The following is a 26,744-nucleotide window of genomic DNA, read 5'->3' on the forward strand; positions in this document are numbered from 1 at the left end:
ATTCCATTGATGTGATCCAAAGATTCTTAAAACTGGATTTTCCCACATTACTTATCTCTCTAATCTTACTAGTCTTTAAAAATCTTAGTCTTAGGCCTGTCTTTCTGTTCTTCTTAGGAGAAACATTAAGGAAAATATTATCAATTTCCATCCTGTCTTTGGTTTTAACGTTTTAGTTTTGTGGTTCATTGGAGAAATTTTTGGTGCTGCCACTTGTACAGTTGTTGTCCTCTAGTCTCACCAATTGCTGTCTCTGCTCTTCGACCATTTTTTCTCACATTCCTAACTGATTGAAGCCAGGATGCTCTTAAGAGATGGCTTTAATTTAATGCAGCAAAATAAAGTAAAATTTTCAAAAAGAAAACATCTTATTAAAGGATATCTAGTATATTTTCCGTGGGACAAAAGAAAAATATGTAGGGTTCTAATTGAAAATTATGTTACTAAGAGTCTATTCTGGCAGTCCTATTAAAATGTACAACTGTATACTTCTACTGGTGTGAATAATGTAAAGTAGTTGTAGTAAAGTTTTAACTGCAGCAGCATTTTTCTTTAAAGTTTCCACTAATGTAGCTCCCTTCATTGATGGATGGAAGAAGGGGATGACTTGTGTGCTTTTTTCTACTTCACAGATGTAGTTTTTTTAACTGAAGATATAGGGCTGCATGCCTTCGTGCATTTTCAGCAAGTGATACCGTAGGAAATGAACTACTGAGTAGCTGATGTCAGCTGACTTTTCTCTTCGCTTTTCTCAACAGGGAGAGCTAACAATTAATGCAGACTCTGATCTTACTGAAGAGAGGATTTAGATACCCTCTGTTGTTCATAAAATTTCTTGCAGTGTTTTGGAGTTTTGCTTTCTTTAAAGACCAAGACTAATAAAAACGTTCAGTTCAAAGGAGGGAAACAAGACCAGCTGCTTTGCTTTCCGGGAAGTTAAAGATAGTGTCTGATGTTATGTTTGGAGCAGAAGCATGATCAGAAGGTGGAATATAGAGAAATGCATGGTCATTTGAAGAGGAAGAAATTCAGTTTTATCTTGCTTAAAATAGAGTGTGAATATTGCAAGTTTGCCTACAAGTTTCCCTATCTCTTCCTGAGAAAAGGCTGCTTTCTATAACGATAGTGAGGAATAAAGGAGATAGACATAAATGAGGCTCAAATTTACCTTTCTCTTTAAGATCCATATGAAAGAAGGAGAGCTTTTATTATGAAAATGAAGACAGTCGCTTAAAAATCCCAGGGTGGAGAAAACAGGATCTTCCTGCGAAATTCCTTGTCAAATTTCTGAAAGCTCTTTGTCAGATTGAAGTAGGAGGAAGAATACTTCCAACTGTTCTCATGAAGTATAAAGAAGTCATCTCATTTCTTTGTAATTACAACTTGATGAGCTATAAGCAGAGTGATAGATGCTGAGTCCTTACATCAGGAGTGAATTAAGATGTTGCAATTTAAGGATTTCAGTTAAGGGAGGGAATTTTGTGGTATTCTGCCATGCTAATTACTTTCTTTAGGAGGTTAAACATGGAGGAGAGCTTTGTTTCAACTGGCCGATCAGCGCAATGTAACCAGGTAACATGAGGTCACGCTACTGAGATTTGTTGAAACAGGAGAATTAAAACTCTTTCCTTCCCTACATGAAGCTGCAGGGCTAATAGTTGTTTTGATGACAATGCCAAAATAAAGATTACAACAATTATTTGTTGTGCAACAGAATGTCTCGTGGGTCTGGTCTCTGAAGATGTGAGGATCTGTTCAGCGGATGCCAGATAGTTTCCTGAATTTACAGCCGGTGGTATGAATTGAGAAGAATCCTTAATGAGCCTTTAATCTTTGACAAAATAATTAAGGATTTAAAATTTAAATCCTGAACCCACATAGCTTTTGTGGATTGTAAAATAAATCCAGACTACTTTTTTGCTTTTTTTTCTATATATCTGAACACATACTTCAATAGAGGTGCTGAATTATTTGTAGGACACACTACCTTTTTGGAGAATGGTATCCTTGGGAATGAATAGCAAAGCTAGATGCATTGAAAGTTTTTGTGTCAAGCTTCTTGCATACCAAGGAAAATAGGCTGCGGTGAATTTCTTTGGACACTGGGTTAGTTCCTCTGTAATTTAGTGCTCGTGTCATCTAGTTGCCTCTGCAGCTCAAATGATTAATTCCCCATTCCATTCTCCTGCGTGGGATGCTAGAAAGAGAAGCCTGTCAGTGTCTAGAAGCAGTACTAATCACTTACAAATGGTGATTGTCTAGTCTGGTTACCATCTTCTTGACTGGCAGATGAGGAGAGCTTTCCCATTCTTCCGATTTCTTGGCAGCCATATCAGAACAAGGCTTATTAAGAAGAGTCTGTCAGACTTGCCTAGCTTGTCTACTGCCCATGGGCCTACTGCCCATGCTGCTTAAGAAATAGATGGCTACATCTGGTATGAAATATAGAGGAATAGAAAACTTACAGGAAGAAAAAAATGTCTTTTCAATCTGATTCTCTAGGCAATTCACTTCTCGCTTACCCCTATTTTTCTTGTAGACTGCAGATTCCTTTGGTATATATAGCTTTGAAGTGCAATAAAAACCATTCTTTCTCTTCCTATAAAAACTGTTCCCGAGTTTACTCAAGCTTGTGTATAGCCAAGCACTTTATTTCACTGCACTTTTGTGTCTTATCTGTGATAAGCATCTATCCATCTTTTGTACCAGTCAAAAACATCTTTTGCTAGCCTGACATCCATTATAGTAGCTGTCATTCTGAATCCAGCTTCTTTTCTGAAAAGAAAGGTCTCGCTTCATGTGTGGTTATCCCTGATACCAAATCTGTGTTTTGTGATGTGAAGGGAAAGCTTCTTAACTTGAGTCTCTGGGTGCAGAGACTGCTTTGCTTTCTTTCAGTGTGACATAGGGGTGCACGGGAATGGGTAGTAGGAATTACAAGTAATTTTTGTGCTGGGGGAATGACTGGTGTACGTTTGGGAGCTTGTAAGTGTTGTATGTTATCAGTTACAAGTGTGTTCTCAGTGGTTTAGGCAGTGCAAGTGTTGTGAGAGAGCTGTGGTTGGCTTGTATTATAAAAAAACCTTTCTTAAGTATAAAAACACATAGCAGCCAATGTTTAGAATTTATGGATGCTCTTGATGATGAAAACATGTGGTTTTACCAAACTTTGGTTTAAAGGTGGAGGCTGGAAGACCATTACTATGTGTAATACTCCCACTAGAACAAGTGTAAGAGATGATGTTTGCCATGAATAACGCTTTGGAGAGCATAGCAAATCACTTGCAGCCCAAAGTAGTGTCGCATCTAGAAAGGCTCGCTGCTGTATCAAGTGATTTTCCTGATGTACCTATAGTGCATTTTCTTAAAGAGCAGGCACAGTCTGGCTTATGTCTAAATGTAGAATGCATAAACAGGATGCGTTTTATTAATGTAAGCATAAAGCTTCTAATTGTATTTATGTCTTATTAAATTGTACTTTGAATTGATTTTTTTCTGCCTGTGTGATTCATATTATTTTCCAGCTTCCCATGCACCTTACAAGTGGGATTATTGGCCACACGATGATGTTCGCGCTGAATGTAGATTTGTGGGTCTAACTAATCTTGGAGCGACCTGTTACTTGGCATCCACTATTCAGCAACTGTACATGATACCAGAGGCCAGACAAGCAATCTTTACTGCAAAGGTATGCTTTGGGGTCTTAGGTTCCTTGTGTGGATTTTTGTAGAAGTTTAAATTTAGCATCAGCGCAAATGCTGATAAAGTATAGACTTACTTTTAAGACTTATTTCTTGATCAAGAATATTTCTTCAGGACTTTAGTTTGCTTTTTGTTCCTGTTGTGGTTTAACCTGGCAGGCAGCCAAATACCACGCAGCTGCTCACTCACTCCCCCCGCCCCCCCCCCCAGTGGGACGGGGAGAGAATCGGAAGGGTAAGAGTGAGAAAAACTCGTGGGTTGAGATAAAGACAGTTTAATAGAACAGAAAAGGGAAAACAGTGATAATAAATAATGATAGAATATACAAAATGAGTGATGCACAATGCAATTGCTCACCACTCGCGCTGACCGATAACCAAGTAGCGATCGGTACTTCCTGGATCATGCCTACCATTCATATACTGAGCATGACGTCACATGGTATGGAATACCCCATTAGCCAGCTGGGCTGGCTGTCCTGATTATGTTCCCTCCCATCTTGTGTACCTAGCTCAGTCAGTAGGCATGGGAGCCGTCCTTGGACTAGGAGGGCACTTAGCAACAACTGAAAACATCAGTGTGTTATCAACATTCTTCTCATACTAAATCCAAAACACAGCACTAGGAAGAAATTTAACCCTATCCCAGCCGAAACCGGGACAGTTCAGTTGGATTATTTTGCTAATGTCTAAAGTGAAGAGATTTTTTTTTTAAAATGTATTTGTAATGTAATAGGTTCTTAAGGTGGCATTGTAATAAAATGTGTTCTCAAACTTGTATTTCTGTTGCTATCAACTAGATCTATTCAGGTTTGGTTTTATGTGAATTGTCTGGTGTTTCTTAACTCCTAATTTGTCATTTTGTTAGAATAAATGCCATTCTTGAATGTTTGTAAAGTCCCGGAGCATGTATCTTATGCTACCAGAAGTACAGCAAGTCCTGTAAATTATTATACATTGCTTAACTTTCAGAAATATATCATTATTACTTGTAGCTATTTATTGTAAAAGAGAAAGCTTTGTTTTGGTCCCTGACATCAACAGGGCATATATGATGTGTGAAACATCCTAACTGGCAATGATCTCATCATTTTTTGTTATCATTAAGTTATTGGTAGTTGTCACTTAACTTCATCTAGAATTAGCCATTTATAAAATAAAAATAAAAAATAATATAAAAGAGGGAAGCTGCTGGTCTGCACATGAAGTGCATTATAAAGAGGGTTGATCAGAACTCCCACAACATCTATGAATTGAAAAAAATAATTCCAAAATTACTACAGTGTTTTGTAATACCTTCCCAAAAGCTCCTAGCTGCAGTAAATTTTTAGAAAATAGAGTTACTTTTTGACTTAGGTTTAATGTTGACGTGCCAAAAAACGAGTAGATAGTGCTTTATATGTAAGTGTAAAATAGTGTGCTGTGTGTCCTTGTACACAATCATTTTTCTTAATTGTCCATAATAAAGTGGTTGGGTTTTTATTTAGAAGGATGATTGTTTCATCTTTTTAAGGGCTGTTTTTGGAAAGTTATAAGCAAAAAGATAAAGTCTTCTTTTATGAATTTCTTTTAGTATTCAGAAGATATGAAACACAAGACCACTCTACTAGAACTCCAGAAAATGTTTACATACTTAATGGTAGGTGTGAAAGAGGATATTTTATAAAGTATCCTATTTTCCTAAAAAAAAAAAAAGAAAAAAGCAAGAAAAATGTAGTTACCGTTCTATATGTAAATTCTTGGCAGCTTAAGTCTGTTGTGCCTAAGTTTTGTGAATGAGTGTCTTAACTGAAATAGTTTTTACCCACTTAAAAGCTGTTATTCAGCAAATCAGTTAAGCAAACATTGGCATAATAGTTTTCATGAAGAGGCAGTGTAACTCCTAATCTAAGATAGGGTTTAATATTGGGCACCAACTATAATGAGCAAGCACCAGCTCTCAAATGTTAGTGATTGTCTAACACACTAAGTGCGTTCTTAAAAAAATGTTTGTGAGGTGAATATATGGGAATGTCAGGCTCAGATGCCACAGTCTGGGCATTCTTCATTTATTTAAACTTTTTACCCCCAGCACATTAATGCTCAGGTGAACACAGGATGTTTACCTTAGCTATGGAACTTCAGTTACAAGTGAGTTATAAGTATGAACTTGTTACAGTCGTGATGTAGCTGGATATCGGGGCTGTGCCCCGTATGGAACCCCTGTACACTTACATTGCTAAATCTCTGAGTGGTCCAGGAGTTCCCTGGCCAGGCATCTCCTTGGATGCAGTAATGGAGCGGCTTGAGACAATGGACCAATTTGAAACTGGGTAATTGACTGTACCTTCCCCATGAAGTATTTGACTGATGGTTACAGGAGCCCTCCAGGTAGGAATCTGGGACAGTTCTACTATTGCCTCTGCTGTGTCTAGTCCAATTTCCAAATTGACTTTTGTAAATGGTCGATAGAAACTGTTCGTGCAGAAATGACCACATAGGACAGCGTTTTAAGATATTTAAGAGATACTTTGTACGTAGTTAAGGTGAATCAATAGTAATGAATTACACAGATGCTGGCGAGGTCACATAGGACTGTTACCAGCTGGATTACAAAAAATTAGCAAAATGGTGATTTGGGGATTCTCTTCAGGTTTAACTGAAGATACCACTGCAAGGGCCCTAGCCACAGACTTCCATCACCACCAAACACCGACTGGCTGTCCGGTTGGGTTGTTTTGATTCCATATGTGAGCACCATGGCAAGATCCCAATAAATTATTTTTTCTTTTTAACAAATATCCTGCCATGAGTGTCTGTCCAACACCATTGTCATTCATCTTGTTTCACATAGACCTTGAGATAGAGGGTTCTGAGCTTGATTCTTTGTTTAATCATGGAACAGTTTGTTTGCCCCAGTTTCCCTGGTGATAAAATAAAATATATTATTTTTGTTCATTGCATTTTCCTTGCTCCAGTGTTTCAAAGGTAAATCTGTTGAAATAAAGCATTAAAAAGCAACTAAAAATTTTGAAATTCCAGAGCCTGAGTAACAAAATTGAGGCAGTTCCCAGGTCTTCACTGTTGTTAAAATAGTGAAGCATTTCTGAAATAGTAAAAAAACGAAAAAAGAAGACTGAGGAGGGCTGAGTATTTTTGTTCTTGGCACTGGCTTTTGTGAAAGAAATTCATAACCACTTTGAAGACAAATAGAGGAAAGGAATTTAGGCGTGTAGTTCCTGCCATGAATCACAGAAAAAAAAAATCTAGGTATTTACATAAGCATAAAATAATATAGGAACATAAAATCATATGAAGATCTACCATTATTATAATCTCGAAGAAAGACGTTATTTCAAAAAAGGTAATATTTACAGGAAGCACCATCTTGCCACACATCCTTAAAAGAAAATAGTATGTGTACTGTTGTTTCCAAGAACCAAGTTCCTTCTGCTGTAAATAAGTTCTGCATTCCCAGTGTGCAAGGCAGTGGAATGGGGGATGTATTCTAAAGAATTGCTTTATACAGCAAATTCTTTTCTCTGACTGAACACATGCAGTGGAGAACTAGATGATACAGTTTTATACCATAGAGAAGTCTGAATGAGAATTAAGTACTTGTCAAGATTTAAGTCAGTAATGTCCAGAAATGCATAAATACAGGCTGATGTTCCTCATACTATATTTTGTATCTGAACAGATATGCTGAAACTGGATGTGTCACATCTTCAGCCAAGTTCTTTTATTTTAATGATTCATTTTCTTAAGTATTTATTAAATATTATTTAATAATATTGTACTAATTATATTTTAATAATGAATATCATAATAATGATAATCAGTTAGTTAAAAACGGCTTTACATTTCATCAGAAGCATTTAAGCACTTAAACAACTTCATTGCCTAATAGGCATATGGAGATATTGTGGGTAAAAATATGTCCATTTTTAAATAGACATTCATATATGTATGTTCAATATATCTGTGTAACTTAAAAATATAAGGATTTGCGTTGATTGGGTTTGCTTGATTTTTTTACCTAAAGGAAAGTGAATGTAAGGCATACAATCCAAGGCCTTTCTGTAAAACCTATACCATGGATAAGCAGCCACTGAACACTGGAGAGCAGAAAGATATGACCGAATTCTTCACTGACCTAATAACAAAAATAGAAGAAATGTCTCCAGAACTGGTGAGTTATTAAGAGGGAACAAAAGGGAGCTTGAAAACTTACGGATTTGCTCAAATCTCCTTGACAGAATTTATTAATTCATTCACAGAAAAATACAGTGAAAAGTTTGTTTGGAGGTGTTATCACAAACAATGTTGTTTCTTTGGTAAGTATTCTTTCCCTATCCTTATCTTTTCATGATTTTTTTTAACTTCTCAAACCAGTTATTTCATTGCTTTTCTCTTTCGTTGCTGTGATTTTAGGACTGTGAGCATGTAAGTCAGACTGCTGAAGAGTTCTATACAGTAAGATGCCAGGTGGCAGATATGAAGAATATTTATGTAAGTAATGCCACGCTGAGACATGTAGCATAGATCACAATTATAAATGGGTGCAGTAAAGTATAAAAGACTGTACCATACCCTGTTGAATATGTTGATGCTTTCTGTATCTATTTCAACATTATCAGAATTACATCTAGTTTTGATATTACTAGGTAATTTGGTCAAACTGTTTCATCTGTTCAATGCAACATGCTATCAGCTGGTGCCATTTGGAATTGACCAAAGACTCTTACAGGCAGTAATCACTTTCTCCTGTCTGTTTCTTAAAAATGCTATGGCCGTGTTTTGTATGAGAGAATTGTAAGTGTCAGAAGATTTGATATATACATGTACTATTGCTTATTAATTTAAGACTTAAACCTAAATAATTTTCAGGTTTTTGAGTTTTTTAGACAGCTATTAACGCCCACACTTGGAATTTTAATTTAAAGCACTTGAATTCTTTGGGACAGCCTGGAGTATTGAGTACTATTTTTCTGAATTGGTTCCTTAATTTTGTGTTTGGGTTAGGAACTGATTTTCCTGTCAAACTTCTCTCTTAGTTCAGGTACATGCTCTTTTTGCAAACTTTTTGCTTCCTTTGACCACCTTACTTTCATAACTTACGGAAATGTTAATTAAACTTACTGTAAGATTGAAAGAGAGGGGTTTGTAAAGCAGGCCATGCAAGCACAAAGTATAAATATCTAAGATAAATGTAAGCTCCTTTTTTGTTTGTTTGTTTATTATATGTAGGAATCTCTTGATGAAGTAACTATTAAAGATACCTTGGAAGGTGACAACATGTATACATGTTCTCATTGTGGGAAGAAAGTGCGGGCTGAAAAAAGGTATGATTAAGAACACCTAAACATTCCTAATGTTTCTTTTTAGTAAATCACTGAAATTACTATTTGAATTGGAGTAATCCTTTAGATGAAACAGGACTGTGGTTTCATTTAGTTTGCTACTCTGTGGGCCTATGAGGATGTGGTCCCTGTGCAAATGAGCACATAACTAAGAAATCTCATTTCCAAAACAAAAAATACAAGGTATCTCAGCAAAAGATCACCTAGACAGTAACATGTTCATGACCTTTTTTTAACGTAAATAAAAAGAAATTTGTAGAAATTATACCTTTTGAAATCTGTAACTTTTCTGGGTTTTAAAAGATCAAATTCTTTCAGAGTTTGTTCAGTACTTGTGTTATTCATTATGCAGAATAGTTGCTTAGGCTTCATACATAACCCCAAATTTCTTAATGAAAATTAGTAGTTTTAAAAATGTTTCTATATTTTAAAAAGTCTGCTAATAAAGAGAAAGCTAACTAAAAATTTTATATTGTCTTTATATTGCAACTAACCAATTTCTTTGTTAGAGATGAAAAACCTCATAGTTGTTTTTGTAGCTGTTATAAATGACATGGGTGAAAGAGTAACCTACTTTAAAATCATTATTGTGAAGTTTATGAGTTTTATTACAAAATATGTTCTGCATTGAAACTTGTCCGTTACAAGATAGTAACTCCATCTAACGCGGGGATTTGCATTCTTAAATTCCTTCATGACTCATTTTACAACATCATTTTAGAAAACTGTCATTCATGCCATATGAGCAAATTTGATGTTTCTTCCAAGGCACGATGACAGGCTAAATGGAAGTGTTCGTTAGGCTAAATTTGACCTTTTTGCCGGCAAGTTAGACTGCCCTGTTCTGCTCTAGGGCATTATGATAGTTGAATTTTATATTTATGTGACTTCGCAACAGATTTCCAATTTTACGTTTGAAATAAATGTGTTGAAAATCTTTGTGAAAATACAATTCAAGCCACTAAGCTTTCGTAAATCACGATTACTTTTAATCCTTCAGGGCATGTTTTAAGAAACTACCTCGTATCTTAAGCTTCAACACAATGAGATATACATTTAATATGGTAACCATGATGAAGGAGAAAGTCAATACGCATTTTTCATTCCCTTTACGTTTGGATATGACACCTTACACTGAAGATTTCCTCATGGGAAAAAATGACAGAAAAGAAGGTATGCCTCATAAAATGAATTCAACAGGCTTTGTCTCTTTCATCTGTGTACCACTTTCTGTGTACATAACATATGCAAACAGTTAGTGATTTTCTTTTTAAGACAATAAAATGAAACATAAGTTTTAATCAACCTATATTCCCAAAGTCACACATTTTATTTAATATGAGAAAACCAGCCAATTATTTTTGTTTTCATATACTGTTCAATTCGAATTATTCTTAAATTTGTTTTTAAAGTATGAGAGAAATTACAAATAGTTACATACAGTTTGTCACTGGCCTATTTTGATTTTGCAGGGTAATACTTGAACTTCAGCAAATGGCTGACTAACTGCCATCATAAATAAGATGTGCTAACTTGGAATAATTTAGTTATTAGTCCTGATGTCTTCAGTAGTGATGCTTTGTAAAAAAAGCTGTAACTGTTTAACAAGAGTGGGGATCTATGCTGCTTGTTCTGGGCATGGAGTTTCTGGCTGTCATAATTGTGGAGTGCCAAAAAGAGAAAAATTTAAGTGCCACTACAAGAAATGTGTAATATTAAAGTTCAGGTGTTTAGGAAATAACTGATTAAATATTGTATTAAATTATTTCAGGTTTTAAGGAAGATGGTGAATATTTGAAAGAAACTGAAAGTTATGAATATGATCTGATAGGCGTAACGGTTCATACAGGAACAGCAGATGGTGGACATTACTACAGTTTTATTAGAGATATAGTCAATCCCCATGCTTACAAAAACAACAAATGGTGAGTTAAGCAAAAAAAAAATTTATAATTCCTTACGTTTAAATAACTAAGACTTAAATAACAAAAACATTTGTCAGATGCAGTTGTATAGGAGATATGTGCTGTAGGTTCCCTCAAAAGCACAAGATGTTGGATAGGTGTAGGTATATTAATTTATTACCATACAAGTTTGTTTGTTGTAGCTGTTGTGTGTGTAATAGTTGTGGAGTGCCTTGGACATGGGCAGCAGGAGAATGCCATGCTAGTCTCACAGTACAGCCAACGCTTGTTTCTTGGCCTGAATATCAATGACTATTTTATCTGTACAAATGAATGGTAAAATTTAATAGACTGTCCTTCATAAAATCTGGTTGTTATCTTTGACTGAGTATACAGCTACATTTATGATTGTGGAATTCGGTCCTTTTCATTTTGTCCGCTTTCAGTGAAAAAACAATTTGAATTTTTATTTGCTTTAAAGTTGTTGCATCCTGTGTGGCAGAAATGGTTATAATACCTAGGTTATCTAAATCTGTTCTTACTGTGCTTTTTATATGTGGAATTGTTTTCACATTTCATTTTTTAGTTCATCTAGCTGGTGATCTTTTCCTATTGGCCAGCTCCTCCTAGATGCAATTTATAGTGACGTACTGGAATATTTGAAAGCATTTATTTTTCTGTCGCTTCTTTTCAAAGATTAAAAAAAGATACAGTATCTTCTTAGACATAAGTGATAGAAAGATGAATAAATGCAATGTAGTATTTTCTTTTTTAAATAATAATAATTTTTTTTTTTTTTTACCTATGACATTCCACTTCTAATTTGGAAACTTCTGCATACATTGGACATATCGTGGTTGTGAAGAGGGACAAAAAGTTAGGGAAGGTTGCCTGGGAAGGGGATGAGGCACGGGCATGGAAATAAGGGAAGGTCTTGCTAGCTGACATAGGAAAGCAGGGAATGCTCTCTCCCAGTCATTTCTGCATGTCATATCTCAGATTCTCAGCTGAGGCCATGGAATAGGAGACAAGATTTCCTCTATTCCTGTTCTCTTGAAGAGCTAGCTGGAGCATTTTTTAAATGGTTCCAACCAGTGGCCCAATCCCTACTCCAAAGGGAATCCATAACAGCGTACCAGTTTTCTCTGTCCCCTTCCAGTTTGAGTTCTGCTATTATATGGAATGGTTCTTTCTCCTTTTTTAAATTTTTATTTCCATTTCACTCAATTTGAAAAGGAAAAGGCAAATCTTCTTGGCTGCCTTAGAACCTATCTGTACCAGAGTCAGGCTGGAAAAATGGGGAAAGTAATGTGTGTCTTGATTAAAAGAAAAACCAAGGATTGTTGAAATGCTGACTTCCCGATCTTATTGAAACAGAGTCACTTGTAGGATCAGTTTTCAGTTTGCTGTGATTCAAACACGATATTAGAAATTAATAGGAATTCTTAAATCTAAAGAATGGTTTTAAGTGTGCTTGTTATACTTTATTTGCCCTTAGAGACAAACAGCATTTGCTTCAAAAGCTTACTGTTTTACAGGTATCTTTTCAATGATGCTGAAGTAAAACCATTTGATTCTGCCCAGCTTGCTTCAGAATGTTTTGGTGGAGAAATGACTGTAAGTTATGACTTTTATTTTCGTCATGTTCAACCATTACAGTATCTGTTCTCAAGACTTTCGTGAAGGATTCCATAGTGTTTACTTTTGGTCTGCCATCTGTTGTGAATGTATATGAAACAATTAGAAGTGTTAGCTGGGTTTTATTAAACTTTTGACACCTTTGTTGTGCAGGTGATATTTTATCTTATGTTCACATACATAGGTGTTCCACCATTCATCTCTTCAAAGGGTCTCCCCCTCCTTTGGGGGATGAAAGACTTGGCAGAGTGAATGCTTCCAAGCTGGTGATGCAAGCTCTCTAGTTTTTCTACACTTTCTGTAGAATAGAAGTTAAGCGGATAAAGGAGAAGGGTCTTAATTTCTCCTGTACCAACCATCATATTATCTGGATTTATATTCACAAATTAAATATTTTTACAGGGTTTTAAATGACAGGTGTCAGAAGTATAGCGTATTACTAATGAATCAAAATTAATTAGTGAAGTCTCCCTCCAAAGAAGAGGTGTTTTTTCTCTATATCTGCTTTTTATCATCATATAATTTATTTGCTTATAAAAAAGTGAGTATGCAACTGATTTAGGAATCCCTCACTTGGATGGCTTTGTTGCTCAGACTGTTGACTGAAGGAATAATTACTTCAAGCTTATGCCTATTCTGGAAAAACAGGGCTTTTTGATCTTTGTCTATGCCTTATGTCAGTAATTTCCAGATTCTGGTCTGTGAACTTCTTACAGTGAGATCCTTTTTCATTGGTGGCAGAACTGAACTAGAAACGTGTCAGATCTGTGTTCAGCTTATGCTGTTGTTCAGCAGAAAAGCCGACGCTCTGATATTAGTAAGCGATTTTCAAGCTAATGGATCTACAGGCTTAAATAGTTTTGCTTGTTCTTTTTACTGTAAGAAGATAAAATTTCTTAAATTGATGTTTGTTTGCTTTCAGTAGTGCAAGGCTTTTAAATACAGTATCAACTTTGTCTTTTGGATCAGCCCACCACCCTTCGACATGTCTGAATATTTTGACACAGTATTAATACAAATAACTGTTGAACGACACTCAAACGTTCTCTCGTTATGCTTGAATTGATCATTTGTTATTATTATACATCATGATATAAACCACATTATTAATAATGCAGTATCTTACTAAAACAGTCCTGTGAATAAGAAAAATCCTCTTGTCTGATAAAAAGAATATGCAGAAATAAAACAAAAAATCATTTTGTTTGGCAAATAGATAAAATACCTTTAGGTGCCCAAAAAGAAGAGGTGTCAATGAGATGGATGAGACGGGGAATTGCATGAGATATAGGTCACAATATTGCATAGCAACTTTGAAAAATCAGAATAGGCCACTGTAGAAGAAAAAAAGAAAGAACGCTACTTTGAGCAGGAGATAAATTGTCAGCAGCCTCTCTGCAAATGTCCTGAAATAGTTCACTTGCACATTTATCTCAAACTGTCAATAACCAGACCATTAAAAAAGCTTGTAACTAATGGTTTTACTTTCTTCTTGACAGACAAAAACTTACGATTCTGTTACTGATAAATTTATGGACTTCTCCTTTGAAAAGGTATTTCTTTTCCAAACACTTGTTATGTGATTATATTTTTACTGTCATGATTTATCTCTCAAAGCAAAAATTATACAGATGTTTTTTTCTTAAAGACGCACAGTGCTTACATGCTGTTTTATAAACGGATGGAACCAGAGGAGGAAAATGGCAAAGACTACAAATTTGATGTTTCGTCAGAATTGCTGGAGGTACAAGTTGATTTGTTTTAACACCAATTTTAAAATACTATAGAAAATCCTAAACAAATCAGGAACCTGAATAAACTTAGGAAACCAAATATAATTTAAATCAGTAAGATGAAAATCCTTTCATTTAGCTGTCTTCCTTAGAAGAATGTTGTTTGATAGGAAGTAAATTAAGATTTCCACTGTATGTAAATTTTAGATGTTTTTTCATTCTGTCCTGTATTTTTAAATTCGGATATCTGAATCATTCTGCTTCATATTTGTAAAAAATGGTAAAGCACTGTTTGTTTGGTTTTTTGTGAGAGCTTAGCAACATTTTCTGAACAGTTGTAATATTACAGGAAGTATTCTCATTAACCACCATTTTTTTCATCCTTCCGTTCCTCAGCAACTTATTGCTTTGAGGGGGCACAGAGTACGGGAATAGTTCCAGCTGTTTGCACTTTTGCTAGTGGGTTGTGACATTCTAAGTGAAAGCAATATAAGATTGTGACTATTTGTGCTTACGATGGGGAGCATCAGTCAGAGAAGGATCCCTTCCTCCCCATAGTCATAGAGTAGCCCAGGTGTTAGTAAAAGGGGTAGAGGAAGCAAAAACCAGTAACAGCTACATCTCCCTGTTCTCTTCAGTGATGAGGGCTGCTCTTAAGATACTTGGCTATTTATATAAAGATACTATTTAAGCCACGTATGGTCTAAGGAACTGGAAAAGGCAGCACAGAGTATTTCACCAGGGATCTCACTGTGCTAGATGTTTCCCCAATATGGGATTTGTAAAACATTTTTCTCCCTTTTTATCACCTGAAAAGGCACTTTCCCTGCTCCCTCTGGCTAGAATTATTGCTTTATCATCTGTCACATGTTAGGTTCTTAACTTAAAAAGACTCTTCATCCCTAGCCAGCAAATCAGATGGTGCTTTTTATCCTTCTCACTCTTAAAAATAATAATAGATTTTATCATAGTTAAACTTTTAAACTATTTTTACATGAAAAATGCTATAAACAGACTTTGTCAAAAACATTTTGGAGAGAGGAACAGGAGGACCTGGCATGAAATCCTCTTCTGGTTAATGATGGAGGGTCAAATCTTACTCTTTAAGAATTTATCAAAAGTTCAGAGAGCTCGTCAGGCTTTGGGTCAGAACTTCAACCTTTAGACATACCTAGCTAGGCTGCTGGAAAGTCTAACTGATCTCAATTAGTGAAACTATGTGTTTAGAGAGTTTTTTGATTTTTTTTTAAGTTATTATTTAAAGACGTCAAAATATGGTCTTAAAGCTGTGGTTCTTTTTTCATGTGTTGGACCAGTTCTCAAAATTTCAGCCTAAAAATGTGAGTAATTAAGTTGCAAAAATGAGATCACAGAAAGAGGAGAAGGTTCTGAGCTCTGTTCTGCAGTCATACAGCAGGCAAAACTAATATTTGCTGTAGTGTGAGTAAAATGACTTTGAGCCAATCATTTAAAATAAAGAAAATGTTTCCAGAAATAATTTTTCGTAAGAAAAAGTTTTGTTTTCGTAGCCATGGCAAGCGTTTAAGTATTCTTAAAATCATGCTTATGTGGTGGAATAAACTTTCTTGTATCTGATGTTAGCATTTTTTCTTCAGTGGATATGGCATGATAACATGCAGTTTCTTCAAGACAAGAATATTTTTGAACATACATATTTTGGGTAAGTTTTTCTTTAAAAATGTAGTATTAGTGCATCTTTTCTTCTTGCAGATTTTCATTATTTGTTTTAATTAACAAATACAATTACTGACTCTAGGTTTATGTGGCAGTTGTGTAGTAGCATCCCAAGCACACTACCAGACCCAAAAGCGGTTTCCCTGATGACAGCAAAGGTAAGTACTTCAAAAGTATATCATGCTTATTTTAAATTTTACTGTGTTTACATTTTAATTCAGACATTCTATAATTAATGGTGCAATATTTTTTTTTCCAGTTAAGCACTTCCTTTGTACTAGAGACATTTATTCATTCAAAGGAAAAGGTATTCTATTTTCTTGTAAATTCTCATTAAGTAACTGCATGAATATAGTGAAAAAGTATGTCTGTACTTGTTCATATTAAAAGTGTGATTTTGAGATGTATTAAGTACCATAGATGATACAAAGTTAATGTTTAAAGAGCGTCATTTAACACATTTAAAGAATGAAGAGAAGTAAGCACTGCACAATGGAAAAAAAATGCAGGTTCTGGCTTTAGCCTACTTTGCCTCAGCAATGCATCAGGAACAACAGATCTTGTGTTCTTTTCATTTGAAAATTCCTGGATGATTCGGATCTTAACAAGCACTTGTTAAAGTCTGATGTAGGGGGGAGTGTCTACTACTGAGCAACAGTTGTGCTCATGAATTTTTAACTTACGAATACTAGTATGAACAGCAAGAAAGTTCTATTCTATCTGAAACATCTTTATTCTGAGTCAGATTTTACTACTTTCTCATCTGTGGTGGCATAATTCTAGATTGTCTGGGATTAGTAAGAATATGTAATAATGTGTAATTGGATAATTAGTCCAAACGTGTAGGTAGTTGCATTAGTTTCAACGCGTGTTATTTTTGTGTAGGTGCAACATACTAGTTTATAAAGCATTTAGTGCTTGTAACTATATTCTTAAGATTCAGTGTTCTAACTGATCATTTAGAAGTGTTTAAAGGTTAAGTTGCAATTTCTTATTTTAAGTTATAGTTTTTTCTGTATTTCTTTTTACAGCCTACAATGCTTCAGTGGATTGAACTGTTAACAAAACAGTTTAATAACAGTCAGGCAGCTTGTGAAGTAAGTGACTTAGGAACTCAGCAAAGTACAAACCAACTTTCTATATATTGTTTAACTTTCCTGGAGGTTCGTATCCCTGGAATATTTTGGACTATGAACTACTGTATTTGGCATATTTGTGCACTATGAGATGAAATTCATCCTCTCTGAATGCTGCAGATTCTGGGGAATGACTTGACTTTTATTTTCAGAAGCCTGTGGTGAGACCACAGGCCAAAATAATTTTGTCGCTAGAATAGAAGACACACAGTGTCACAACCTCTTTATTTGATTATTACATACGAATTTGTGTAATTAAGAGGTGTTTAAATGAAATTGCACAAGAGAAATGGAAAGACAGACTAATGTTTAAGGACTAGAATGGCAGGGACTGGAGTTGAATCCAAGGGAAGAGCGCAGTGAGATAAAAGGCTGCGGTGCAATGAAGCTTAGAAAGGGAGTAAGACCAGCTAATGTCAGACTTAGCTGAAAACAAATTCATATAGTGCCTTGCTTGTGAAGCTGAGGATCTTGAACCTAATGTGTAGAAAGGCTGAAAACTCCTAGAAGGAAAAAAAAAATGGAGGAATGTTTTTTATATAAAATTTTTCAGGACACTGCCTGAAGGGAGTCTGGAACAAAGTGGAGAGGGACTGAGAAACCATAGACAAAGAATTCACTGTGGTGTTGGTGAAAACAATTCTGAGATACTGAAGGAAAGTTTGTGATAGACTTTCTGTGATAGTTTAAATGTATGAGGACCCCAATACATACTGTATCCTGCATTAGACCTTATTCAGTAGAAATGAATTAAATTCATTGTTTTTTTATAAATTGATTCTAGGCTGTTAAATTGTTATGTAACATTCAGTATTTGGGGGATACAGTTTCGTTAGTATGCTGTAGTCCTAAGATACCTAAAACGAGTGAAGACATTTAATATAATAAAGAATACTCAGGTACAATTACAATAAAAGGAAGAACAACTTGGATTCTTTATTTTAAACTGTCTTTCCTTGTGACTAAAACAAAATTCTGGGAGTCAGAATACTCAGCTGTATTATTTGCTGAGTCTAACTTTGGATGAATCATTCTCTGTTATTTTTATACCTTTTCTGTCTGGAGGTAGTAAGGCTTTTCCACATGTTAAAACACAAAAGGGATCTAATTCAGGAACTATGTTCTTGTTTAAGCCTATCCCTGTTCTACAAGACTCTTCAGCTTATGCTTTATTGTAAGCATCGTTTTTTATTCTGTTGACATGACTTTTCAGGATAAGCATGTCCTTCCAGATAATGGCATGCAGAACACAGGGATAAGAAGATACTGGATATAAATTTATATTGATGTCCACTGCTATTGATCTTTATTCCTTTCTTCTCATGCACAGAAGACGTTTAGATTTCCCTTGGATTAAAACTTGCTTATTCCTTAATAATAGTAACATCAATTTCTCTTCAGACTTTAATATCATGCAAAAAGAAGATTGGACTAGAACAAGTTTGGAACAAAACTAACACAGTATGTATCTTCTGCAGTGGTTTTTGGATCGTATGGCTGATGATGATTGGTGGCCAATGCAGATTCTAATAAAGTGTCCCAATCAGATTGTGAGACAGGTAAGAAAAAATGTTCCTTTATAAGTCAGGTGACTACTTGACCCACGAACAGAAATGGACAATTATTACGACACATACAATGATTCTGAAAGTTATTAATACCTGTAATTCCCTTATTCTTTTCCATTCTTGTGTATGATTTAGAGAATATATTTGGCCATGGGAGCATTATTGTTGTTTGAAACAAAATCGATATTAATACAGTGCTATAGTTGTACAGTTAGGATCACAAAATGTCACAATAGGTGCAAATTAAGGTTTCTACAACTCCCTTATGATCTCTACAAATTTGAACACTTTACATAAAAAATGTTTTTTTCTGAATTGGTTCAACAATAATGCGTCAAGATACACATTCAGAAAATAAAAAAGAATAAAATAATGTACGTTCAATACTCCTCAAAGCTTCAATTCTAAACTTGTGCATTTGTGGGTTTTTTGTGGGTAGATTTAATTTTACAATATTATGCCACAAAGTTTTGTTAATACCCTTTTCTGGAAATATTTAAAATTGAAAAAAAACCTCTATATTAGTAGTATTTGGATATTCACAAACACAAATATTAATAATAGTTTCACTTGTAAGTATACTTTCTTTGCAAGTTGTTTAGGTAAAAACTTTAGCAATTACTTTCTCTCTCCTGAATCCTTCCATTGGGTTTCTGATTATTAAAGTAATATTTCCATATAGAACCATACATAGCTCCTGTATGCAACACATCATTAAAGGAATATATTTAATGGGAAAACTCTATGCAACATCTTAGGCAAAGCTCTAATCCTTGATGAATGTTTTACAAATTAAAAATTACTGGAAGGAATTTCCTTAAAATTTTCACATAAATTCTTATCGCCAGAGGCAAAATAAAAAAATTCTTGCCAAAAATATCTAAACATTTCAGAAAATAGAGAAAGAAGAAAAAATGTTTATGAGTAGCAGTCTTAAGTCATGTTTCAGTAGTGTACAGTGCACACCAAAATTAAAAGTTGTTTTTAGGGTTCCTCCATCAGATCTGTTTATAAAAACCAGGTTTGACTATTCTGTTAAAATACGATGTGTCAGTACACTAATGGAATGTGGGCGTCTCAATCTCAGCTTTAACTTTGAATCACATAGAGCTGGAAGTGGTACTTGGAGACAGAATATTCTTTGCTTAGAAAATATGTATTGACATATATGTAAAAGAATGAACATGTGGAGTTCATTTACTCATGCATTTACAGATGTTCCAGCGTTTGTGTATTCATGTGATACAGAGACTGAGGCCAGTGCATGCACATCTTTATCTCCAGCCGGGAATGGAAGACTGGTAAAATAATAACACCTGAAAACTTCTATTTATTACATGCGTTACAGCAACCACTTTTGTTTAATGAATTATTCAAAATGGTCTTGTAAACCTAAAATAGTACCGTTTTAATTGTTCTTTATTATTCTACCCAAAATGCTCTGATTTATTTAAAAATATTATTGTGGTTGGAAAAGCCAGTGTCTAAAGATTCATTGTTTGAAACATTTGTTACCTTAGACTAGATTTTCAGCATAGTCTTTCTTTTCACTGCCAGTAGTATGCTGCAAGTGTAAATCTCGCTACTTATACATGAGAATCCGATTGTACATTGGATCCAGAGGCATATAGGTGCAAATTTTAATTTGTACATCCACTAAAAGAGGTTGGAGGTGAGAGTCTAGTCCTGTGACATAGAGCTAAATCACAGTTTTTGACAAAAAGTAGAAAAAAAGACTATTGGATTCTGTTTTGTTCTGCTAATGATCCAGAAAACTGTCACTTTGTCTCCAGTTATGAAATATTTATTCTTTTTGATACACAATGAGGAGAAGAAGAAACTGTTTTTTCTTTCATCTCTTGGGTTAAGCTTGTGATCCTGATAATAACTTTTTTCCAGAGCAAAAATGGCAGAGTTTGTAATAACTATACTGCCATAACAAAATTCAGGACATGAAGATACAGTTTTCATGGCAAAAAATATAATTTAATTTTCTCTGGAAGCCTTACTTTAAAAGACTCTGTAACTTGTTTTGTTCAGTGATAAGATCCAACTTTCAGTAGATGAATAAGGTTGAAAGTGCATGTTTTCTGCCTTGTCAGGATCCTGTATATGTGTTTAGGAGACTGCCTTTCCTTAGTTCCACAGTAAAATTAGCTATAACAGCGTCCTTTCTTGAAACTGAGGAAATTTGACATGCAAATCAAGAAGATGATTTTTAGTAGGAGACCCCCTAATACTGTTTTTTTAAGAATTCTTTTCCTGGCTGAGAATACTAATTTTATTAACCTTTCAACATTTTGAGTGACAGATGCTACCTTACTTTAAGCCATGTTGTTATCTAGGCTATTTGGCGTAAGAGAAAGTGTTAGAGATCTGAGTATGATAGTAGGACAGAGTAGAAGACCGTAAGTTTTTCTGAAATTTTTTTTTTTTGGCTGGTTCAAGATGATTTTATGTTCCATGTATTGTGTGAAATATCTAAGTTGGATTTTGTTTTCAGTTCGGATGACATGGATGGTCCTGTGGAAGACATCGGCAGTCGCTCTTGTGTAACGCGCTTTGTGAAGACACTCTTGTCAATTATGGAGCATGGTGTTAAGCCTCACAGTAAACATCTCACAGAATACTTTGCCTTTCTTTACGAATTTGCCAAAATGGGAGAAGAGGAAGTGAGTATAGCCTTGTAGTTTTGGGAATTAGGTATGTACATGCATGTATGTATTTTCAAGTAATTCAATATCCACATATTTCAGAGCCAGTTCTTGCTTTCACTGCAAGCCATATCTACAATGGTCCATTTCTACATGGGAACTAAAGGACCTGAAAATGTAAGTTTGAATATCTTGTATAACAAGAACTAGTCTTTCATATTTTACATATGTGATCGTTAGTGCTGTGTCTCTTGAACCGTCTTTCAGCTGTTAAATTAAAATTGCTTCACTCATAGAATTTTTTTCAATGTTTAAGTGAATATAATATTTTGAAAAGATGCTGAATTGGCTATTTCTATTTATTATAGAAATAGATATTAAGTAGAAGCAATTAAAGTTGCCCTTATCATGTTATTAATGGTAACAATTGATTGCTTACTCCTATTGTACAACTTAAGCTTTTAAATTTACTTCCTTTTTTTATTAAATAGACCACCATATCAGGCTATGTAGTGACTTCAACCAACCTAGCTTTTGCGTTTGTAAACACAATTTAGTTCATGCAAAATGAACGCTTCCACATGAAAAACAAGTGATTAGATATTTACCTGGTTTGATTCTTGCAAGTTTATTAAGTTGTCTTGAATAAAAGACAGAACGTATGCAAAACCGTTTACAGGCTCTTTGAAATTAAGGCACAAAATGTCCACATTGAAGGTATCTTTTTTTTTTCCCCCCTTCAGCCACAGGTTGAAGTCCTTTCTGAGGAAGAAGGGGAGGAAGAGGAGGAAGAGGAAGATATACTTTCTTTAGCAGAAGAAAAATACAGGCCTGCTGCACTTGAAAAGATGATTGCCCTGATTGCTCTTCTAGTTGAACAGTCTCGCTCAGAAAGGCAAGAGCTTCTGAAAAACCAACGTAAATTCTAATCTAAGCTAGTTCAGAAAGGAATTGGAGATTTCATGGGTTTGGGGTGGTTTCTGTGGGCTTTTTTAACAGCATAAATGAGCTTATATGTGGGCCCATTATATTTTTAACCATTTAAAGGATAAATGTTTTGTCATTGTTGACCAAATAAAAGACTCAGGGTAAACCCTTGAACATGTTTAGTTGCACACATTTGGATTTCTCTTTTTATTTGGTCTAAGTACAAAATATTTATTATTTTTTATCAGTTTTATGTCAATACCTTTATTTTCTCTTGTATATTCTGATACCTAAGAATACAAACTAGCACTCACAGTTGTGTATTTCTCCTTAACCTTACTTAATAATCTCTGAAGTAAAATGATAAAGGTTTTTTTGTATTTTAGGCACTTGACTTTGTCACAAAATGACATGGCAGCATTAACCGGAGGGAAGGTAATTCATTTAACTATGACTGTATAAGCCTCAAAAAAAATGCACGTGTGTGTGTACATATGTAATTGTAGACAGTGTACTAATATCTTATTATTTGTTGCAGGGTTTTCCTTTTTTGTTTCAACATATCCGTGATGGTATCAACATCAGGCAAACTTGCAATCTCATTTTCAGTTTGTGTCGGTACAATAATCGACTCGCAGAACATGTAAGTATCAGAAACTATAGCTATTTGTTGAAAGTCTTATCTAATAAGTGTAATGGGGTGATTTTTATTATTTTAACTGAATAAGCACAAGTCTAAGTGAGTTTTGTTTGTTTTGTTTTTAAGATTGTGTCCATGCTTTTCACATCTATAGCAAAGTTGACTCCTGAGGTATGTAAACATACTACCTGTATATTAAATAATTTGTATTAATATTTTTCTGTTTTAAATTACTTAAATAATCCTTTGCTAATCAAAAATCTTGCATGGAAGATGATCCATGGAAGTTTTTGTGACATTAAATGAAGTCTAACTGCACTGTATATTAAGTTTTCTAAAGCAGAAATCTGGTATGCAGTTTAAGATGAAAGTTTTATTCAAAGCCAAATAACATATTTCTAGATTCTCCACCCATATGAATTAAAAAAAAAATTGGTAACGATAAAACGTGTATGCTAGAATAAGTGGAGATATGTAATTATCGTCTGGTTGTTCAAGTTTTGGGGCACTATTTTGCAGTTCTGTGCATGCAAACACATTTCTCAGTCAGAATAAATTCCTGCCCTGGTAATAACAAAAATACTGAGAGTTCCAAATGGATTCCACATGAAAAATATATACAGAGTGGAGAAGCGTATGCTCACACAAGGACATTCTTGTATACTGCTGTCAGAAAAGAAAAAATAATCAGGAAAAATTGAGGGCATGTCAAGCAGAGGAGACATGATCATGGTTGGCAAAGAAGCACATGCTAAATCATTCTCATGACAGCTTTGCTTTGTGTGATAGAATGGGCACTATCAGATGACAGTCTACTTCCCTCCTGTCATGCTAACATTTGCTACATTTTTATGCTTTTTTTGCTTTGCACATATACACATGCACCAGAGGCATTTTTGGTGAGGTGCAAAATATATAATAATAATAGTAACCACTTTATTGAAGCATTGTTAAAAGCTGGGCGAGTCTTAGCAAACTTTAAAAAAAAAAAAAAAATTCATGTTAGAGTAGAAATGTTGGTGGTTTCAGAGGAAAACAGTATGCCAATAATAATGATCAGTGTAAACCCTCAAAATGTGATGCTTTTGGATAAACTTTTCAGGATTCGTGTTACGTGTTATGCAAATACATAAAAATAATAGCTTCTCTGAGATAGTGAAATCTTCTAGGTATGTAAAGCAGGATAAATTGGTGAATTCTTCAAGACTGTACAGCTTGATTTCCGCCACCCCCCACCCTCCCCATTCAGAATAACGTCCGACTGTGTCGGACAATGTGTACTGTTATTTCCTTGTAACTATATAGTTCTACTAGACTGATCCTATCTAGCACAATCATGTTGCCTTGCACTAGCTATAAAAAGTGGCTTAATTCTCCTGTATTCATATGTGAATACAGTAGAATTAAGATATATATATGCGGATTAGTTACAGATTAAATAATCAGGGATTAAAAGTAATATAAATGTTCATGTCAGAAGTTCATAGAAATATATTTTCATGCAAATGTTTGGGTTTTTTTTTAAAGTCTCTAAAAAAATTAGTGGATGAAATGAAAGAGATCAAAATGGATATTTTTATTTTTATGCATTACAGGCAGCCAATCCTTTTTTCAAATTGCTGACCATGCTAATGGAATTTGCTGGTGGACCTCCAGGAATGCCACCCTTTGCTTCTTACATTCTGCAGAGGATATGGGAGGTACAACATGTAAAAGAAAACGGAAGCTAAATTGTCCTTCTCTTGTTCATTCTTTTATGTCTGTGAAAGGGTTTTACATCTAATTGTCATCCTTGCTGCATCAATTCATTATTTTCTTTTTTTTTTATGACCATTTCTCTTCCAAATCAACAGCAACAGCTAATAGACATTTAAAAGTTCTGCTCTAACTTTTAACATTATTTTAACAGCATTCTGATTAACTGGTATTTCAGTTTAACTTTAAATTTTAGTTTAATGAGAAATTAATTGATTTGTAATGAGGGTCTAGAATGCTTCTTCTAGGCCAATTCCACTTATTTTTCTCCGTTATCCTTTTGCAAGGACTGTAAAATGTTTCAAGGCGCATTGTTTGTTAATGGACCAAAAAACCCTGTGTACTGGTTCTTTGAATATTTGTTTGTACTCTGTAAAATATTCATTAACATTTTTAACCATAAAATAGTACTAAATTGAATCCAGTGGATAATTGCTGTGGTGCAGGACCATTCTTGCTTGCATTTCTAAAGTGAGAAAGAGACTTTTTAACCAAGTTGTCACAGGGATAAATTCCTTGATCTGAGCAATAGATTAGGAATTAAAGCTTTCACTTCAACTAACTGCTCTTTGCGTTCCCAGTACAATTTAACATCTTTATGACCAAGAACAGTGTGTCCAGCCTGAAGACTGCTGAGGACAAGCTGTTGAACATTCATTCCCTTTAATGCTCTTTAAAACCTGGGGCTGGCGGTTGTAAAAGATCATTACTGTGCAGAATTGAGACCTCTGGTAAAACACAATCGCACTGAAGCACTGTGGGATAGAATATGGATTGCTGTTCAAAAGTATTTTGCTCCTGATTAGGAGCAGTTATAGGATAGGAACCACTAGGTAATCTGGGAAAGCATATACCGAGTGTTGCTGGGTGTCTGATCTGAATATGAATTAGCTGTAACTGCTGTACCTCAGGTAAAGAGAATTCAAACAGCTGATCTTAAGGTCAAGAATTACATCTAGCTGCTTTCTGTATACGAGGAAACTTACGAATTTCTCTCGGCAACAAGGAAACCTTTCCAAGAGAGTTTCTGACAGTACGCAGGTTGTGGCATGAAGTACATGTGCTTCATGCTTCAGTCAGTAGCCAGAAAGAAATGTATGTAATTTGTTAAGCAGTTCTCTTTTGTTATGTCCCTCCCTATTCTCACTACACAAACTGAACCTACAGAGGAAGCAAATCGGTGACAGGTTTCTGTTGGAAAGCCAAGCTTTTAGCAATAGAAGTCATCGGTTCAGTCTCCGGTGTTGCCAGCATGATTATCCTTACCTTGTTGACACGTTTGAAGGTTTAGAGTTACAAATTGTGTAGGCAGGGGTGAGAGGCCCAGTAGCTAATGCATAGACAGACAGATTGAGGGTGTAGGAACCTACTTTTGCAGCCACTCCAGTTTCTAGAAGTCATTAAAAAGTGATTGAGCAGTGAAGACAGTGAAAAATGATAGTCTCTTTCTTGGAGATACCCTCCAGCTATTACGAAGGAAACTTGACAGATCAATTTGTCATTTCTAAAAAAAGAGAGGAGATTGTTCTTAATATGTTTATTTTTAAATGGAGATTAAAATTTTATAAGCAGAGTTTTGGTCATGTCAGCTGCTCATATTCTTCAGGTAGATTAGAGTAGTTGGGAACAGCTTCAGCAATTCGGTTACTGCCTGTGGTTCCTCAGATAGAGTTCCTTTTTCCTTGTCTGGGCACCTGGACCGCAAGGTAAAAAGAAAACAGTTTTTGAAAACAATTAAATGAGTGAACTACATTTATTGGCCTAATAATATGTCAACAAATTTTTAACTACATAGAACCAGAAGGGCACAGGAAGATAGGTTTTCTCCTTATTATCTGTAAGGCTTTGATAACGGTACAACAGCACTCCACAGGCTTTTCATTACCTTTGAAAAGCACTAGATAAATTTATTTCTTGAAATTGCATATTCATAAAAAACATAATAGCTACCCTCAGCATGAAGCTATATGAACATACTTGCATACCATTTATTTTTTTATATAACTTGTATAAAAACACTGATTCAGTGTTAAGATTTTGTGTTAGCTTTT

General features: G+C 34.8%; 1 protein-coding gene across 1 annotated transcript in view; it reads left to right on the forward strand.

The window, feature by feature from the left end:
- The window catches only part of USP34 (ubiquitin specific peptidase 34), a 141,648-nt gene that overhangs the window by 96,858 nt on the left and 18,046 nt on the right, over positions 1 to 26,744 (forward strand). The window contains exons 43-66 of the mRNA XM_075147751.1: positions 3,525 to 3,688; positions 5,275 to 5,340; positions 7,726 to 7,872; positions 7,961 to 8,017; positions 8,115 to 8,192; positions 8,931 to 9,025; positions 10,044 to 10,216; positions 10,815 to 10,968; positions 12,486 to 12,564; positions 14,085 to 14,138; positions 14,234 to 14,329; positions 15,935 to 15,999; positions 16,096 to 16,171; positions 16,273 to 16,320; positions 17,045 to 17,110; positions 18,628 to 18,708; positions 19,933 to 20,018; positions 21,221 to 21,389; positions 21,474 to 21,548; positions 22,115 to 22,266; positions 22,685 to 22,733; positions 22,837 to 22,941; positions 23,065 to 23,109; positions 24,534 to 24,638. Coding sequence (XP_075003852.1) covers positions 3,525 to 3,688; positions 5,275 to 5,340; positions 7,726 to 7,872; positions 7,961 to 8,017; positions 8,115 to 8,192; positions 8,931 to 9,025; positions 10,044 to 10,216; positions 10,815 to 10,968; positions 12,486 to 12,564; positions 14,085 to 14,138; positions 14,234 to 14,329; positions 15,935 to 15,999; positions 16,096 to 16,171; positions 16,273 to 16,320; positions 17,045 to 17,110; positions 18,628 to 18,708; positions 19,933 to 20,018; positions 21,221 to 21,389; positions 21,474 to 21,548; positions 22,115 to 22,266; positions 22,685 to 22,733; positions 22,837 to 22,941; positions 23,065 to 23,109; positions 24,534 to 24,638 — 2,285 coding nt within the window. The remainder of the gene's footprint in view (positions 1 to 3,524; positions 3,689 to 5,274; positions 5,341 to 7,725; positions 7,873 to 7,960; positions 8,018 to 8,114; positions 8,193 to 8,930; positions 9,026 to 10,043; positions 10,217 to 10,814; positions 10,969 to 12,485; positions 12,565 to 14,084; positions 14,139 to 14,233; positions 14,330 to 15,934; positions 16,000 to 16,095; positions 16,172 to 16,272; positions 16,321 to 17,044; positions 17,111 to 18,627; positions 18,709 to 19,932; positions 20,019 to 21,220; positions 21,390 to 21,473; positions 21,549 to 22,114; positions 22,267 to 22,684; positions 22,734 to 22,836; positions 22,942 to 23,064; positions 23,110 to 24,533; positions 24,639 to 26,744) is intronic.

The sequence above is a fragment of the Calonectris borealis genome, chromosome 3, assembly GCF_964195595.1.
Source record: "Calonectris borealis chromosome 3, bCalBor7.hap1.2, whole genome shotgun sequence".
In the NCBI taxonomy this organism is placed as follows: domain Eukaryota; kingdom Metazoa; phylum Chordata; class Aves; order Procellariiformes; family Procellariidae; genus Calonectris; species Calonectris borealis.